At 35.5% G+C, this 19,201-nt stretch overlaps 1 protein-coding gene and 1 long non-coding RNA gene across 7 annotated transcripts; both read right to left on the bottom strand.

The window, feature by feature from the left end:
• Positions 1–1,450: 1,450 nt before the first annotated feature.
• On the bottom strand, positions 1,451–5,649 carry LOC106435770 (acyl-CoA hydrolase 2-like). Of its 6 annotated transcripts, none has more exons than XM_048775339.1 (17): positions 5,580–5,645; positions 5,404–5,496; positions 5,259–5,329; positions 5,112–5,187; positions 4,991–5,037; positions 4,793–4,909; positions 4,631–4,708; positions 4,442–4,529; positions 4,257–4,369; positions 4,114–4,176; positions 3,984–4,039; positions 3,798–3,902; positions 3,635–3,691; positions 3,304–3,405; positions 3,117–3,165; positions 2,647–2,715; positions 1,451–1,858 (listed from the first exon to the last, which is right to left on the bottom strand). In XM_048775339.1, exons 1-17 carry the CDS (start codon positions 5,599–5,601, stop codon positions 1,748–1,750), a joined length of 1,317 nt encoding a protein of 438 aa, XP_048631296.1. In that variant the 5' UTR covers positions 5,602–5,645; the 3' UTR covers positions 1,451–1,747. The 6 variants fall into 6 exon arrangements, 5 of the variants coding, with proteins under 5 accessions (XP_048631296.1, XP_013732154.2, XP_048631294.1 ...); XM_013876700.3 differs by having other exon boundaries at positions 1,451–1,825; positions 5,580–5,642; XM_048775337.1 differs by having other exon boundaries at positions 4,257–4,529; positions 5,580–5,646.
• A 9,136-nt stretch (positions 5,650–14,785) lies between these two features.
• LOC125606291 lies at positions 14,786–15,418 on the bottom strand. Its single transcript, XR_007337707.1, has 3 exons — positions 15,242–15,418; positions 15,123–15,146; positions 14,786–14,929 (listed from the first exon to the last, which is right to left on the bottom strand). It is a non-coding gene; the product is annotated as an uncharacterized LOC125606291 (long non-coding RNA).
• Between the last annotated feature and the right edge of the window lie 3,783 nt (positions 15,419–19,201).

Genomic DNA, 19,201 nt, shown 5'->3' with positions numbered 1-19,201 from the left:
AAACTAATTTAAACTAATGAAATCGATACTGTATATTGTATATTTGGATTTTCGGTTATTTTTAATTTGGGTAATTATATCATTTAGCTGATATACCATAAATAAGGATAAAGTGATTATTAGTTATAAAAGAAAATAAACCGAAAGTAGATATGTTAAAGTGTGGCATAACCCGCATAAGAGCAGCATTATTGCAGTATGTAAAACGGTTTCTTAGGCAAAAAAGTGTGTGTGGGCTCCACCAATATTTTAAAAACGGTGACAGAAGACGTGAGTTGAGGATCGATTCAGATGGGTTTTGTGCACTGTTTGCGGGTCCCACCGACACGTGGCGGCCCGCAATTGATGCGATTTTAATTTTTTTTTTTTAAATCAGATAAAGCAAAAAAAAAAAAAGTTTTAGAAACCCAAAAAGGGGTTCAGTGGATAATCATGCTCTAAGATGTCCAAATAGATCAATACGGGTAAATCTGGACATATATATATATATATACAAATTGTAACTAATCAGCATAAAAATGAGTCTTTAGCGGTTTAATTATTTGGATTCATGTTTTTCTGCTTTACATTTCTAAAATTAAGAGTTCTGATAGAATATAAAAACAAATAGATCCGACCCGATAAGAATCGATTTATTTCCGACCTAAAAATATTAATATCCAAAACTATGATTTTATTTGTTCTATTTTATATATTTTAGTTTATAATTTAGTTGTACTGTATTCTTATTAGCAATCTTCATTACTATTTTTGTAAAAAATTAGAGTTTTAAAATGAATAATTTCAATTATTAGTATTTTATTTTTGGTTATTTTACAAAATTTAGATAACTATGACGAATTTCAGCAAAATTTTGTTGGATTTTGAGTATTTCAGATATTTTCTGATATTAAATACTCGGAGTCGTCGATCCGAACTCGACAGTACGGACTCGAAAATTACATGCATTTTAATTGTAGACAAGGACTGATCCGGATGCGAGAGGAACCGATCCTGATGCGAGAGGAACCGATCCATACCGGAACTAAAATTTTCTAAATACCTAGTTAGGTTTAAATATTTATGACTCAAAATATCCGAATCCGAAGACCCAAACCCAACCTGAAAATCTGAACATTTGGGACCGAAGACCCGATTCAATATTTTTTTAATTTTATACATGTCATATAAACAAAAAAAATTCCATTATTAAATATTTTTAAGTACCTAAAAATAACCAAATCATAATTATATATTTAAATATATTAATTATTTTAGATCTATTATCTAAAAATATCCGAATACTTCAAATTTTCAAAATACAAGAAAAGTATTCAAAAATATCAAAGAGTAATTATACAAAATATATCCAAAAAATACTCAGGACACAGAAAGGCACCCCAAAATATCTTGGTTTTTCACCCAAATATCCATAACGAACCAATTTTGTGGTAATTTTAGATATTTCACATACAATATTCAAAATTTACAAGTATATTATTTTTATGTTTGAGCAAAGCTTCTTCTTGCTTACAAGTATATTATTACTTGAAACGTGAATATACCCTAACCAAATCCCTAATTTTAAACCGTCACTAATTCCCGGTTCGATTTTTTCTTTAAAAACATTGTTGACCAAATATCGCAGTATAATATACATTCAATACCCCCTTTATCGAGGGGAAATAATCATTCAAGCATTAGAATGTATCAGCTGCAAAAACTCCCTTGTATGTATGTGGTACGTCTATCAGTGATAGACTATCACTCACAGCTTGGAGTCCAAGATGGGGTTACCAGTCACAGTTTCTTTGAGCAAAGCTTCTTGCTTCAACGATACCACCAGCTGCACAGTCCCATTTACCATACATTCTTTACGCTTTACAAAAAAATGAGAGATCCATTTTGTATTCAAAATAACTCTTTCATCGAAGATTTGATTGATGATTAAGGGCCTGACTGGTTCAACCGCAGCGGTTGCGGTTGCGGTTGCGGGAGTTTGCGGATGCGGGTGGTTGCGGTTTCTAGCGGTTTTAAGAGATTTGTACGATTGGTTATACGGTTAAAAATTTGGTGCGTTTGCGGGATACTTATGACTGGTTAACTACCAAATGCAGCAGCGGTTAAATAATAAATTAACAATATTTACATTTTATACAATTATAAAAATATCAAAAATAATAATATTATAATAAATATAAAATTTATATTTAGAAAGTTATAGTTTAAATTTTTTAAAAATATAGAAAATATTTTTATTTTAAAGTTTTATAATATTAATTAAAATGTAATTGATATATTTTAGCATTTTTATAATTTCAATTTAATTTTTTTATTGAATTTTTTTTATTTTTGTATTTATATTGTTTTGGAAAAAAATACTTTTTTTTCCTCCCGCAAACGCCCGCAACCGCAAACGCTAGCTGGAACCAGCTTTTGAATTTATGAGGTTCAAAGCGATTTGGAACGATTTGGAGCGGTTTTGAGCGGTTTGAGCGATTGTTGCAAAACGCCAGCAACCGCTACCAACCGCAAAAGCTGTGTTTGCGGGTGGTAGCGGGAAAACCAGTCATACCCTAAAAGGAGCATATGAGAGAACTCCACAAAGCTTCTTCGGCTGGTCTCTGAGTATGTGTACTTAAGACTAAGAAGGATACAACAACGTACCTCTCCCTTTCTGTTGAACATTTCTCCAGTTGCTAAACCACGACTTTGAGACGCTGTTAGATTCACCATCTGCATAAGAGCAAAGTTGTTATGTATATTATTTTCCTCCGGAGATTTTGTTTCTTTGGCAATTAGACTCAAATGTTGCGGTTTAGTTAATTTGAATATGCAACTCTAAACACAAACCAAATCGATTCATAAGTAGCAGAGATATAAAACCAAACGAATACCAGCTAAACAAACAACTTGTTCTAATCTAGTGGTTGATGTCCCCGCGGGTTTGATACACTGCAATGTCATCCTCATATTGAGTATACATACGGTTTATGTCTTTTAATAACAACTCAAATATGTGCTAAGTGTACTTTAGGCAATTTGAGTTTCAGAAAATAAGCATTTGGATTTCTATCAGTAAGAGCTATTCCTTCTTCAGAAAATCTTCAGAAAAAAAGAAGATGAAATTATCTTACCACAAAGAGGAGCCAGTCATCAGCTCTTAGAGGTCGGTGGAACCACATCCTGCAAAAGGTAATTAACTAGAGTAATAAACTTACTCTCAACTATTGTTTTCTTAGACTGTAAAAATACAGAATTTAGTTATATAATGAATAATGCAAACACAAACACACTTGGCTCGAACCAAAGAAAAGGACTTACGAATGGTCAAGGCTAACAGGAACTGCACTCATGCGCTTTTTAAGGTGAGGGTCTGAACTGATAAAGGCGTACATCAAATCTGAAGCAAATGCAACCACACATCTGTGTATGCACAATATAGTCACTTTCCTTAGTTATAATCAACAGATTTTCTGAAACACTGCAGTAGATCTATTCCCCCCACAAGTTGCCATTGTCAGTGGCCAAAGATAAATAACTGGTGATACTAACATACCCTCATCGTTGAACTGCTTAGACTGTGTTAAAATAGAGCACTACATTTAAAAGCTTCTAGATCATAAGAGAAGTACCAATTGACAGAGTTGCTCACCGGTGCAAAGCCTGGTCGTCAGAAAGTTCTCCCCTTGCCTTAAACCAATATTTCAATCTGCAAGATGACAAGTTGCCAGTTTTTGCATTAACATTTAGTAATGGTTTTAAGAGTGACACAATATATTAATTGGGTTTATCATGATTTAGACATTTATGTTGACCTTGAAGGAGACTTTCTCTCTTCTGTAGAGTAATTTGGCTCACAAAATCGAATATCTATAGGCAGTGGGGCAGTATATTGGGTTGCAACTTTATTTCGGTAATACCTGTAATGAGAAATAAAAACACAATTGAAAAGTGATTCATTCTAGTCTAAGGTCTTGGAAGAATGGCTCTGGCAACAAAACCTAGGTATCAGATGGTCAGTCATACGCCGTTGAAGCATTTCATCCCTTGATACAAGCTGCAGTAGATAGAAATGGCAATAATCACCATTCGTTATAAGCCTCAAAGCAAGGAGAAAATGTTTTTTTTTACCGTTTCAGGAGGTAGCATATGAGGCATGTTCGACTCCTGGTGATCAAAACCTTGTTGCTCTCTCTGTAATAACCACAGAAGCTACAAAGGTCTTTTCTTTGTTGTTATAAAGCGTGAAAAGCATAGAGATTGATAATGGACACCTGAAATGATGCGAACAAGGTGAATATGGTTTTTCCTTTCTGTCTTGCATCTACTCTTCGGGTGGCAAAATTGTTGCCATCGCGTAAGCGGCTAACTTCATATATGATGGGAACTGCAAGAGAACTTTCAGAGGAAAACAGCAATGTGCTTGCTAGCAAAAGCATATTGAGATTAAAGTCCTTACTATTAGTATCTCCAGAAAGAAGGAAATAGGCGTGTAAACTATGGACTAACTTCATAAATTCAACAGTTTTTGAGGCTGCGGCAAGTCCCTGCCAATGTGTAGGTTGTTTGTGTACACAATGAATACTAGTCATGTCTATAGATAGCCGCACATAAACAAAGCATAGGTGATGTAGTCTAATTAAATTACCTGTGCAACAAATTGCCCTCCGAAAACCTTTCCAAGGGCTGGGGCATTGGGTAGAGTGAACCCCCTGAATACATTCCACTACAAGAAAGAAATATGTAATATAAAAATATATGTAGAAAAGTGAGAGAGAATGGTAAAAGGTGAAAGCGCAGTTGGGGGTACATCTAATGGATCCATATACAAAATGCGTTCCAGGAGAGAGCGTTGGTTATCTGAATCACACATTGGCTTTGTCTCAAGCAAATGACAATGATCAGAAGTCAAGAGTAGGCAGGTAAGCTGAGGCATAAAAAAAACAGTACTCAATGATGCATACCAAAGCAGCAGTTTTGTATAAAAAAGAAATTAAAAAAAGAAAACCTCTGAGACAGCAACAACATCTACTGCATAAACATTCCCAAAAATGCCTGTGTAGGAAAATGAAACAATGAGCACTAACTAAAGAGACAGGTCTGTAATGAAAGAATCATCCTCCTCTCACCACGGCCGAAGTAATCAAATGGTTTCAAGAAAAGCTCTGAACAGTTCTCTTCTCCGACAGGTCCTAGAACCTGAGCCTGGAAACAAAACATAACACGTTGCAATTGTCTTTATCTTCGTATTAGTCACACAAAGTAACAATCCAAACCTGTCCTTCCACGACAAAATAGACTCCCTCCATCTCCTCCTCATCTCTACCAACTACATAATCCCCTCTCTCTGCATATAGCAGAGAACCATTAATAAAATTGGTGATTGAAATCAGAGAATCTTAGAGATCACACTACACTGACCGTAACGCTTGGAGACAAGGACTTGGGCGATTTTCTTCAGAGAAGAGGAAGTTAACCGATGCAACAAGGGTACCTTCTCAAGGTACTCCACTACTGTAAATCCAAACCAAACCAAACCACACCAAACTTCACTTTCCTCTCTTATCGACGAGTAATGAGATCTGTGAGATACTAACCTGATGATGATTCAGTTTTCATGGAGACGTTGAATAATAACTAAAAAGTCAATTCAATCGTCGGACCTATGGATATGGATTTAGTAAGGATGTAATTATCGTCTACCCTTGGGTGCATTGTACATTGGTGTGGATAAACGTGTTAATCATGTCGTGGTCGCAAAGTTACAAAATGGACTACTTTCATGGGCGCTAAGTCTCAAAGCCCATCTACAAAATATTCCGAATTTAATTATGGGATGAGGAGGAAGATAAAAGTGTATGTTTTGGTGTTCATCAAAAATAAAAAGTGTATCTTTTGGTTTGATACTAGTTTGATAACTGTACACGATTGTATTCGTTAATTAAGAATTAAAAATATTATTACTTTTTTGAAATTTTTAGCAAAAAAAAAAAAATATTTTGTATGAAAAATTTGCAAAGAATGTCATCATCTGAAATACTAGTGGTTTTGTATGTGATTCACACGAGTGTTGTTTATTAAATTGTTGGTTTGTGTATATTTCTGCACTGCTATTAGGCTATGGTGAACGGTTTTTGATTCAATTTTGGTTTGTTATTTCATTTCCGGTTCTCTGTTGCAGAGATATAAGAATCGTTTGGTTATTAATGAAACTAGGGCATTGCCTCCGCGCTTGCGCGGAGTTGTGGAAAAAGTTCTTGTTTCATATCAATATTTGCTAGGGTTATTGTAGTTGTGAATTTTGCCTTTTGAATTTTTTTTTCAAGTTTTTTTATTGTTATAGGGTTAGAGTTGTGATGATGAACTGTGTATGCATTGTTCTCCACTTGTGAAGGACTAAACTGTGTTAGTAATGTGATTGATATAGTTCGTGTTGTTGTTTGTTGTGTCACTGAGACTTATTGTTTGTTTGTTTTTATAATTTGTTTTATGTACCGTTGAGAGTACATAAATTATATTAAAGTTGTTGATAGTACCTTATGTTTCTGGATATTTTTTTCTCCAGTTTAATTGTGTAAGTTGTGTGTATTAAGTAATAATTCTTATTATCATGTTTGTTATATGTTTTTATTTTATTTTTAAACTTGTTGCTCTTACCGGACCTTTACAACAAATACATGAAGATTTATAGAAATAACTATAAAATGAGTAACAGTTCTAAGTATTTGAGCTTTAATGAGTTTTAAATGAATTTATCTATTTCTCATAAGAAGACAATAGCATTGGCCAGTTGACATTGGGCATGTAAGCTATTTTTATAAGACAAGAGGAGTGAGCAGGTGGAGATGTTGTTGCCGCCTTTGTGTCTGTCGGGATTGTCTCTTGTATCTCATGTTGTGGATGTGTTTGTTTATCTTTTATTTGATGGGTAATATGTAAACAAAAATCATTGTTAGTTGTATTTATCAAAGTTCATAACTTACTATGCTTTTTTTTAAGGTTATTTCACTGATCTTGGTTGTCGTCTTCGTCTTCTTCGTTGCGAAAGTAAGTTTGTAAATTGTTAAATAGTTGACCGTGTAGTTTGTATTTGTTTAGCTGACTCGATGTATGTGTTGTTGCGAAAGTAAGTTTGTAAATTGTTAAATAGCTGGCCGTGTAGTTTGTATTTGCTTAGCTGACTCGATGTATGTGTCGTTGAGTTTTAGTTGAGGTGATTGGTTTGATATATTTGTTTTGAAGTTTATTTCTAAGATTAGACAAAAAAAGAGAGGTGATCATTAATGATTCGTCTTTTTTGGAATTCTAGTATTTGGTGTTTTGATTGTTTGAGTTGTTGTGATTTCTTTTAAGCTGTAAAATAAAAGTTTGTGTAAAATTAGTTTGATAAGTAAGGGAGAGAAATAGACGACCACAGAGAAAATATTTTTGATTATTGATGTTAGCAAGATATATGTAATAACTAGGGTAAATCCGCCCTACGGGCGGGACAGTATACTGAAAATAATACGTAAACATATTATATTCGAATGAACATTGGAAAATATATATGTTCTTTTAATTATAAATGTAATTTCACTATTTTCTTTTGTTAGGTATATCACAAATTTATCTTGATTATGATTGTATTTAGAATAAAATTCGTTAGAACCACAGTTGGTTAGATTCTATACACTAATAAATATGGATTTTTTTCATTTTTTAGATTCTATACACTAATAAATATGGATATTTTTCATTTTTGTATGTTTATTTTTGAATTATTATTGGTATTTTGAAAAAGAACAGTTTCTCTAAAATTAACTGATTCAGATGATACTGAGACTGACAAATCATGGATTTAGATGATGCAGAGACTGACAAATCATGGATTTAATTCAATGCTTTAGATCTGGATAAAAGAACAAACGTATTAGAAGTTAGAAGTAAGCACCTCTGCCAGCTTTCCTTGGGATAGTAACATTAACCGAATCAACCGTGTGTGTGCTCTTGTTCTGTAGAAAATTGTTCATAACATAAAGTAAATGTTTGCCTTAATAATCTTTTTGAGGGAAGATCATACATGCTGCAACATCTTTGGATTAGATCGTGAACCGGTCGTAAGCAGAAAATAATAAGAATATATGCATTACTAACATTAAATGTTTACTCCAATCAGTGAATTTTTAGTCTTCACTTTTTTTTTTGAGATGGAAGACTCATGAGAACAGAACAACATCAGAACTTAGGTGATTTCGTAAGGAGCAAGATCTCTTTCTGTAAAAATAAAAATTTCATAAGGAGCAACATCCACATATTTTGTTTTGTTCTGTAACTATAAAAATCAAACTTCACCAGCTTTATAGCAAAATTGAGTTGCATTTCCCTCATGCCAAAAGAATATATGATTCACATTACTTAAAACTGTAAAAAGAGTACAGATCCCACCTTTGGAAAAATGCAACAGAAACTTGTCTACCTAGATGAAGAACCAGAAACTTCTTGTTATTCAAATCCTAAAAAAAAAATCTTTTCTCTCGAAGGGCAGTGTCCCAGCTGAGTAAATACTCTTCCTGCCATCACAGAGAGGGATCTTCTTTGCCATGTGTGATCCACAAAGTTGTCGTCGTCACATTATTTTTTTCACCTTTTTTGAAATAACTATTTAACTGATTGAAACCTGCTAGAAAACATATTAAACAATATCAACCCAGAAAGTCTAATTAGCAAAGCAACAACAACACTATTAGACAAACATGTCAGATATGCAAATACAGAAAACATTTTTATCCAAGTCTCTATAAAGATTTATAGAGCACAAAACAAAACAAAACAAAACAAAACAAAACAAAACAAAACAAAACACATGGATGAAAATTTCTTCTACAGAGGCTGCTACATCCCTTTGAATAAATGGATTACCAGAAAACAATCCATCCACGCAAATAATCAAACCAGATTAGTCGATTAAGATATCTATTAAGTACATACGAAGATATTTTAAAGCCCTCGACAAAAAGAAGAAGCAAAGAGTCTATTCCTCGAACCCAATACATTACAGACACATCTCATTTCAAATTTCCTAATTCCTATTACACTTTCGGAAACGTCACTTCAAGTTACACGATATGAAGATAAAAGTCCTAGAAAAAAATATGATATGACAGAGAGACTTGGCAACGTTTCATAAAGAAGAGATTGTTTGGATTCAAAGTGTAATACATTCTTTCCACTGAATAGATCTTTGTGTATGTTTGGGATTGAGTCTGGTGAGTGATTGTGAGAGAATCTATACCTAAACTCTATCAGACAACCCTAACAATTCAAGCAAGGAGCCTAACACTGGAATAGGAAAAATACCCAGGCCACATCATATATTCAGTACTAACCTGATACATTTCACTAAGGTTTCTCATTTTACTGTCTCTAACTAATAATGTAATTTTCAATATTACTCTACTGCATGTCGGAAAAGCAAAGCTAAAAATTTAGGTGGCTGAACAGAAAGTCAATAGCTATAGCCAGTGAGCTACTTACTTGTTCTGCTGACCAGAGTTTTGGAGAATCCAGTTTTCCCTCAAGCAAATAACCATGAAATCCAAGAACTGGGCTTGGAGAAAGATTTATCAGTGAACTTAGTTCTACTAAAGCTCAAGTTCAAACTTCATCTCCTGCTCCCGCCAAAACAAGACTTACTCAAGAAGAAAAGGGAAAAGCTAAGCTGTATGAAGAAGACATACCTTGTGCTGTTCTCCAGTCGAAGTGTGACAGCTCAGACTCAAGTCATCAACGGTCACAAAGAGTTAGTCTTTCCCAAAAGAAGCTTGACGACAAAACACTACTCAAGACTGGTATGGATAGAGCGTTTTGTCTAAAGCTATCCAATGCATTCTCAGCCCTCGATTGTGTAGCTGATACTGGATGAAGCCATCTGTCTCAAGCTTAGGGCTTTCACTTGCTTTCTCTTTTCTGTATAAATATGCAACCTTTGTAAGAGAACAGCCTCCATGCTGAAATGAATAAAGATTGAAACTTTATCTTCTTTGTTCTGTGTGTGATATTGAGGTTTCTTATATGGTATCAGAGCCATGGAAACTCAACATCTAGAGGTCTATCATCCTCCAGCTCTTCGCATCACCAATAGTGTCACCATCACCTTGACTGAGAAGAACTACATCCTGTGGAAATCTCAGTTTGAAGCTTTTCTCAACGGTCAAGGTCTTCTCGGTTATGTTACCGGTCAGTCACCACAACCCGCTGCTACTCTCACCGTCACAGGCATCGATGGCGTTGCTACTCTGACCCCGAATCCTGACTCTACCAAATGGTTTCAAACGGATCAAGTGGTAAAGTCTTGGCTTTTAGGGTCTTTCTCCGAAGATATTCTTAGTCTTGTTGTTGACTGTCAAACATCTCATGAAGTCTGGATCTCTTTGGCTCGTTACTACAACCGATCTACATCCTCACGTTTGTTCGAACTCCAAAGGAAGCTCCAGACGATTCAAAAGCTCACCAAACCCATGGCGGAGTATCTTCAGGAGATAAAGTCAGTCTGTTCTCAGCTTTCTTCCATTGGTAGTGCTGTTCCTGAACGTATGAAAGTCTTCGCTGCTCTTCATGGTCTTGGTCGCGACTACGAACCAATCAAAACTACCATCGAGAGTTCAATGGATGCTTCTCCTACTCCAACGTTTGAAGATGTCATCCCTCGTCTGACCAGTTTTGACGACAGATTACAAAGCTACAACATCTCTTCTGACGTCTCTCCACATCTCGCTTTCTACTCTCAGTGTGGTCGTGGTCAGTACTCTCGCTCCAGAGGAAGGGGTCAAGGCAGAGGCTCTTACTCTACTCGTGGGAGAGGCTTTCATCAGCACGTCAGCTCTTCTTCAGGTTCCTCTGTTTCTTCAGACGGTGAGAATAGGCCAACATGTCAGATCTGTGGCAAACCAGGGCATAATGCTCTTCGTTGCTGGCATCGTTTCGACAACAGCTATCAGCTAGACGATCTTCCTGCTGCGCTCACAGCTCTCCGTATCACTGACGTTACTAATCATGGCCATGAGTGGTTTCCGGATTCTGGAGCATCATCTCACGTCACCAACTCTCCTAACCATCTGCAGCAGTCTCAGGTCTACACTGGATCTGACTCTGTTATGGTTGGTAATGGAGAGTACCTCCCTATCACGCACAATGGTTCCACCAGCTTGGCCTCCACGTCAGGTATGATTCCTGTCTCTGATGTCTTAGTATGTCCTCAGATTGCAAAGTCTCTACTTTCTGTTTCTAAGATTACATTAGACTATCCTTGCTCTGTGGATTTTGATTGTGACAATGTGCGCATCTATGATAAGGCAACAAAGCGGGTTCTTCTTCAGGGGCCTCACACTAGTGGTCTCTACTCTCTGCGTTCGTCATCTCCTCAGGTCTTTTTCTCCAACAGACAGATCAGTGCGAGTGATGAAGTGTGGCACCAGAGACATGGCCATCCTAATCCGCTTGTTCTGCAACAGCTCTCAGTTAATAAGGCAATCTTCATCAGTAAAAGCTCCAAGACTATCTGTGAAGCATGTCATCTTGGAAAGAGCTCTAGATTACCTTTTTTTTATTCTAGTTTTGTAGCTACTAGACCTTTGGAAAGGGTTCACTGTGATTTATGGGGCCCTTCTCCTGTTTCTTCTATCCAAGGCTTTCGTTTCTATGTAGTATTCATTGATCACTACATTAGATTCTCTTGGTTCTATCCTTTAAGAAACAAATCAGACTTTTATGAAATCTTCTTAAAGTTTCAAGCTCTCGCTCAAAACATTTGTCAAGAGAAAATATGTACCTTTCAGTGTGATGGTGGTGGTGAATTCATTAGTCACAAGTTTCTGCATCATCTAGAACTTCACGGTATTCAGCAACATATCTCTTGTCCTCACACTCCCCAACAGAACGGCTTGGCTGAACGTAAGCCTCGTCAGCTCACAGAGCTTGGTCTTGCTCTTATGTTTCATGGAAAGATTCCACAAAAATATTGGGTTGAAGCGTTCTTTACTGCAAATTTTCTCAGTAATCTGTTGCCTCACACTGCTCTCGCTGACTCCAAAAGTCCTTTTGAGCTTCTTCATAATAGGAAACCAGACTACAGATCACTTAGAGTCTTTGGTTGTGCTTGTTTTCCTATGCTGCGTGACTACACTGCTTCCAAGCTGGATCCAAGATCTCTCAAATGCGTTTTCTTGGGTTATAATGAGAAGTTTAAGGGTTATCGTTGCTTACTACCCACTACTGGCAGAGTTTACATTTCTCGTCACGTTATCTTTGATGAGACTTCGTTTCCTTTTGCCAATAGCTACTCTCATCTCCACCCTGCTACCAAGTCTGTTCTCTTGAAAGCTTGGCAAGACAGCTTTGTTCAACGTCAAACAAAGTCCCCTGAGGTTCAAAAACCTGTCAGGTCTAATTTGGAACCAATCAGTTTAATAAATGTTTCATCCTCTGTGGCTTCTTCTGATAACTCTACCAGCTCAAGTATCTTCTCTCCTGAGGACTTTCCTCCTCTGCCTTTGCGGTCTTCACAGCAAGTCCCTCTTTCAGCTCCAGCACAGCCTGTTAGTACTACGTCTTGTGAAGAGCATCGTACTGGGTGTACGTCAGGCTCTGATCCTGTTTCTATAGGCAACAGCGTTGCTTCTTCACATGATTGGTCAGTACTACCTCAGGCTCAGTCTGCTCCTCCCTCTCATCCCATGATCACTCGATCTAAAGCTGGTATAATGAAGCCCAATCCACGATATGCTCTTCTTACTCAGAAAGCTGTGTTTCCAACTCCTAAGACTGTCTCAGAAGCTCTTCAACATCCGGGGTGGAACAATGCAATGACAGAAAAATTTGATAATTGTCAAGCAACTAAGACTTGGTCTCTTGTACCTCGTACTCCTAGCATGAATGTCCTCGGTTGCCTTTGGGTTTATAGAAACAAACTCAACGCGGACGGCACATTCAAAAAGCACAGAGCGAGAGTTGTTGCCAGAGGCAATGAGCAAGCTGAAGGCGTCGACTATCTTGAGACTTATAGTCCTGTAGTACGCTCAGCGACAGTTCGGACAGTGCTTCATATTGCTACGATCATGAGATGGAACATCAAACAAATGGATGTCAAAAACGCCTTTCTCCACGGTGATCTTGCTGAGACTGTCTACATGCGTCAGCCAGCGGGTTTTGTTGACAAGAGCAAGCCTGATCATGTTTGTCTGCTCCACAAATCCTTATACGGTCTCAAGCAATCACCTAGAGCGTGGTTTGACAAGTTCAGCTCGTATCTTCTTCAGTTTGGATTCATCTGCAGTATAAAGGATCCTTCTCTGTTCATCTACTCAAAAGGCAAGGATGTGATTATGCTCCTTCTTTATGTCGATGATATGCTTATCACAGGCAATAGCTCTTCGGTTCTTGCGAGACTTTTAGCTGATCTCGACTCTCAGTTCCGAATGACTGATCTCGGCCCTATGCACTACTTTCTTGGCATTCAGGTCAATCACAACAAAGATGGATTGTTCTTAAGCCAACAGAGCTATGCTGAAGACATTCTAGCTGTTGCCTCTATGGCTGATTGCAAGCCAGTAGCCACTCCTTTGCCGCTACAACTGAATCTCACCATTGAGAATGATATGAAGTTCACTAATCCGAAGTTCTTTCGCACTCTCGCAGGAAAGTTACAGTATCTGACTCTTACTAGACCCGACATCCAGTTTGCTGTCAACTATGTTTGCCAGAAGATGCATTCACCTATGGTTTCAGACTTCAATTTGCTGAAACGGATTCTCCGGTACGTTAAGGGTACTACCTCCATGGGCATAAGCATCATCAAAGACACTGATTTCATGCTTCGCGCCTATAGTGACAGCGACTGGGGAGGTTGCTAAACTACTAAAAGATCTACCAGAGGATACTGCACATTTCTTGGAAGCAATCTAATCTCCTGGTCCTCTCAGAAGCAACCTACTGTCTCAAGAAGCTCCACTGAGGCTGAGTATCGTTCTCTCTCTGAAACAGCTTGTGAGATTACTTGGTTGTGTATTCTTCTTCGAGAACTTGGTGTTCCACTTCCTGATACACCAGAGCTCTATGGAGACAACCTCTCATCTGTTCATCTCACTGCTAATCCTGCCTATCACAAACGATCAAAGCATTTTGCGCTTGATTATCATTTCGTCAGAGAGCGAGTAGCATTGAAAGCCTTGGTGGTCAAGCACATTCCGGCTCATCAGCAAATTGCAGACATATTTACCAAGTCTCTCTTCCTACTGCTGCTTTTCAATCTCTTCGGTTCAAACGGGTGTTGATGTTCCACCTACACCAAGTTTGAGGGGGGATATCAGTGAACTTAGTTCTACTAAAGCTCAAGTTCAAACTTCATCTCCTGCTCCCGCCAAAACAAGACTTACTCAAGAAGAAAAGGGAAAAGCTAAGCTGTATGAAGAAGACATACCTTGTGCTGTTCTCCAGTCGAAGTGTGACAGCTCAGACTCAAGTCATCAACGGTCACAAAGAGTTAGTCTTTCCCAAAAGAAGCTTGACGACAAAACACTACTGAAGACTGGTACGGATAGAGCGTTTTGTCTAAAGCTATCCAATGCATTCTCAGCCCTCGATTGTGTAGCTGATACTGGATGAAGCCATCTGTCTCAAGCTTAGGGCTTTCACTTGCTTTCTCTTTTCTGTATAAATATGCAACCTTTGTAAGAGAACAGCCTCCATGCTGAAATGAATAAAGATTGAAACTTTATCTTCTTTGTTCTGTGTGTGATATTGAGGTTTCTTATAAGATTAAGCCTCAAATTAGCCACCTTGGGAGAAAGTTCATAACTAAATCCTACAGATTTGTACCAGCTTGTAGTATCAAATACGGCAGCCTCTATGATGAAGTTAGAAAGAAGAGATCCTTTGAGGACTCCAGCATATTGTCTTTCTTAACTTCAACCTGAAAATTCGTAAACAATGAAATTTACGCATAACAAAAGACATAGTTTTTTTACTTGCGGGAAGAAAAATGCAGATCTCAAAGATGCTAAATTACAAACTAAAAACTACAAAACGACCATTTACACTCAGCGAAATTATTTTCATTCTTCACAATAGATTGATAGGATAATTTTTAGAGTAGGGATGTTAACCTTTTTATACTCAAGTTTCACCGCCTTCCCCAAGAGCAAAGTAAGCATTGAAAAGAGAAAAAAAGAGATGAGTAGCACAGAGATTAAGAGACCAAGATCTCCAGAAGGGGAATACTAACCTATTTATAGCAGAGATTTTGCCGGAAACGACGCATTGAATGGCTCGTACTGGGCGTCTGTATTACTGCCATTAAAGTCGAGTTCCGTTACAGGAGATAGAGAACAATGGATCGTCATCCTGGCCACCGAAGTCAAAATCAGATGAACAAAGGAGACAATTAGGTTTAGCGGAAGCAATTTTGGGTCTAATTCGCAGGGCCATAACGATTGTCTTGAAGTCCATTTTGGCCAAAAAATAAAAAAGCCCGTACAGAAACTTAATGAAATGCCGAGTTTTGCTCTTCGGTGACACGTGTTGCTTCCAAAGAGCATGAATTGATGACGTGTATCTGATGTGGACCTCCTGGGAGTGATTCAAAGTGTACTTTATATAATTAGATATAAAGGGAATTTTGTGTTGATTGTTTCTTGCGGATCAATGAGGAGACTAATAATGACTCGAGTTGTTTCTTTGCTAAGGTCAGTTGGACATAACGGATTTTCTCAACTACAGCTGCGAGTTTAAATATAAGTTATGATAAAGAAACATATTATAATCCCAGATGCAATATGATAATATACATATGATTCTAGGTTTGTGTTCGCAATCACTTGGCAATTGTCAAACAGTCTAATTATGCTGGGAGATTGATCTCAGGAGCACCCGTGATGACTTCATTATAATAGTTGGTGAGATGAAACGAATGAGGAATGGATGATCAATTATCGTGTACATGCTTGAGCACCTAGCAACCTCAAAACGATCGACTTTCATAATGGAACCGGCTTTCAAAGATGACATGTAATGATTAGCACGTCCGGCGGGAATAAACCCATGAATCACAAAATCTGCAAATAATCTCTTATATATTAATTGAGAAACATTACAACATTGTTTTGTAGCCACGTGTCACCATGAGAATGAAATTCAGAATTCTTAGAGAAATAGGTTGGTCCATCTTACCTTATATTATACTTTTTATTAAACTAACTATAAAATTGATAAATAGTGCATAAAAGAATATTCTCGCATTTTCTTTAAATAAAAGCTACAGAATTGTCTAATATGATTAACATATATATGAAAATTAATAAATATGAATAATAAATATTTGATAATAATTTTTTATTTTAGCTCTTTTTTGTTTAATTTTTTATTATTAAAGGATATTAAACAACCACATTAACTATATAATAAAAAAATTAATTTTTTTGGTATATGTTATATTTTGAGTTTTTAAAACGACTATAAATTATTAAAAACGTTATGTCGCACACTAACATTTTGTGATTAATGGTTTAACTTTTTTTGGTAATAACAAGATACAAACGATCATAAATAGTATGAATACGAAGTCTCATTTACTAGACATTCATACTATATATTAATATAGTTAAAAAATAAATTATATAACATAGAAAAATACTTAAATATGATAATTTTTAAATTTGTACTGAAAAATTATTGAGACCTAATAGGTAATTGGGAAATTGAATTCACAAAATCACACAGTAGAATTTGGGTCTGGTTATATGAGTAGTATAATTCTCAATAGAATATTGAGATTAAATATATTATATATGTATGTCAATGTCATTGAAATTTAGTTATGTACCATATAAAATAAATAAAATGATTATTTTTATTTATTTACCAAAAAAGTATCGTAAATAAAAAAAATGTATTGTCTTGATTTATGTTTTTACTCTAATTTAATTATATACTATGCAAATGAATACAAATAAATAATAATAGAAAAGTACATTTTTATATATAATATAACATTCATTCCACGCAATTGCGCGGCTCTTAAGCTAGTATTATTTAACAAAGAATCAGGAAATCAATTAAAAACAATTCCATTAAATAAGTGTGATAACTCGAAGATTAACTTACATTTTCATCAAGGAAGAGAACCGTGATTCCTATAAACTTCACTTCTTTCTTGAATTCAGGGAATCCCATAAGCAAGAAATTAGAGGTATCTGACTACTACGACCAACACGGAGAGGAGACTCGAAAGTTGAATGACGGATGCTGGAACGCTTTGAGGAACTGGAGGGCAGAGAGACATTTTCTAAAGATCGTTAAGCTAAGAGGCATAATGAGTTTTTGGAGATGCGATTGAGTTAATCAAAGATGAGAATTATATATTAGGATTTACGAAAGGATACAAATCAGAACATTCAAGATCAAGCGATTTAAGATGGGGAGAGGGGAGATAAGCGTTCATTCTGAATTAATATATGTAATTTGAATGAAAATGATTGAGAAATTTAAAATTGAAAAAAATGATGAAAATGGAACTTGAAATTATGAAGTTGTGAAATGAAGAAATGTTGATTGAACTCTCATGAAGTTTAAGGTGAAATTGAAATGATGAAATAACACATGTTGACTAATGGGAATAGAAATTGTTGTGATTGAGGAAAAAAAAATTTGAACTGAATAAAAATTTTGTTTGAAATGATTTGAAAATGATTTAATTTAAATAAGTGAATGTAGAAAATTTTTTGATGTAATGATGAAAACTAGAATAAATGAAACTGGATGTCATAGAACTGATGCACTTGAAAACTAGTGATAAATAACGTAATTGAAAATGATTTTGGAAAAAATGTGATGTTGTTTTGTTTCTTTAAATGAATTTATAATTTTGATGAAAAAAAAAAAAAAAAATTAAGAAAAAGAAATTTGATTGTAAAAATATAAATTATAACTATTGATTGTTGTGTTGTTGATAATGATATGCTGTATTGATTTTTAATGAAAGAAAAATTGGAATTATATATAAAAATGAAAATTGACATTAAAGAAATGAAATGTGATAATCGGTTAAACAATCAAAAATGAAAAAAAAGGATCTGTTTTGATGTCCTTGATTTTAAATGGAATTTTGATTGAAAGAATTGAATTCATGGTTGAATAGAAAAACAAAAAATTATATTTTACCAGAAAATTTTGCTGTTGTTGAAATGAGACTAGAAAAGTTATGATGGAGTGAATGAAAGAAAATTTGCTGGGATAACTGATTTATTTTTGTTGGATTATTGATTGTATGAAAAACAAGAAATTGGAAAAACGATAAAGAAGAAAATTAATGATATGAGAAAGAAAATGTTTTGTTTGTGAAATGAATGAAATTGATGTGAAAATTGAATTGAATTGAAATGAAATTTGATTAGAAAAAAAGAGAAAAATGGATTCAAGAAAATGAATGATTTGTTTGACAGTGTTGAATGAAATATTACGATTGGTATTGATGGTGAAAAACTTAGATTACGAACAGACACACATCGCAACTCTGTAACTCAGACTTATCTAAGACAATAATGAAAAGAACCCTAACTCATGTTAAACACAGTTTACAATATGGAAAAACTATAATTGTTGTTTTTTTCATATAACTTGATGAACCTCATTTAAAAATGAAACTCATAATACACTTGTAGGTCCGGTCCATAGAGAAAACCGAAGAAGCAAAGGTTTCCGACCTTCATAAATATATATTAGTTTCGGCCATCAATGTACAATGTATTCTTTAGTTTAGTGGTATAAATGTTAGTGTTTTTTAAATGATGATGTTTGTTGTTATATTCGATGGTTGGTTGTCGTGGTCACATGTGTGTTAATGGGAGGGAGGGGGCGTAAACAATTCATCTAGCTGTGTATTTCATAGTTGATTTTTTGTTTGTGTTATATTTGGTGTTTTTAATTAATTTTGGTAGAAGTGTATTTTCCTTTACGTATTTGTGGATTAAACAGTCCATCTAACGGTATATTTAGTAGTTAGGTTTTCGTTTGTGTTATATTGTTGTTTGTAGTTAAATTTGGTAGAAGTGTATTTTCCTTTACGTATTTGTTGACTATAGTGTCTAAAATTTTGTTGCGTTGGCCGCTGGTTGTGTTTAGTGTTGCAATATTTTCAAGAGAATTCGTTAGCCATGGTTGGCAATTTGGCCATGATATTGATATAAAG

This window comes from Brassica napus, unplaced genomic scaffold (genome assembly GCF_020379485.1).
Source record: "Brassica napus cultivar Da-Ae unplaced genomic scaffold, Da-Ae ScsIHWf_834;HRSCAF=1189, whole genome shotgun sequence".
NCBI classification, from domain to species: Eukaryota; Viridiplantae; Streptophyta; class Magnoliopsida; order Brassicales; family Brassicaceae; genus Brassica; species Brassica napus.
Note: the sequence above shows the minus strand (reverse complement) of the source record. Positions and strands in the feature narration are given on the sequence as shown.

Bases quoted from the DNA above. Each gene is read 5' to 3' on its own strand.
- LOC106435770 (XM_048775337.1), bottom strand. From the start codon at position 5,601: ATGAAAACTGAATCATCATCAG. The intron at 5,497-5,579 runs GTTAGTATCTCA...TTGGATTTACAG, and splicing joins GAAAACTGAATCATCATCAG to TAGTGGAGTACCTTGAGAAG. The intron at 4,040-4,113 runs GTAAAAAAAAAC...TATCTACTGCAG, and splicing joins ATATGCTACCTCCTGAAACG to CTTGTATCAAGGGATGAAAT.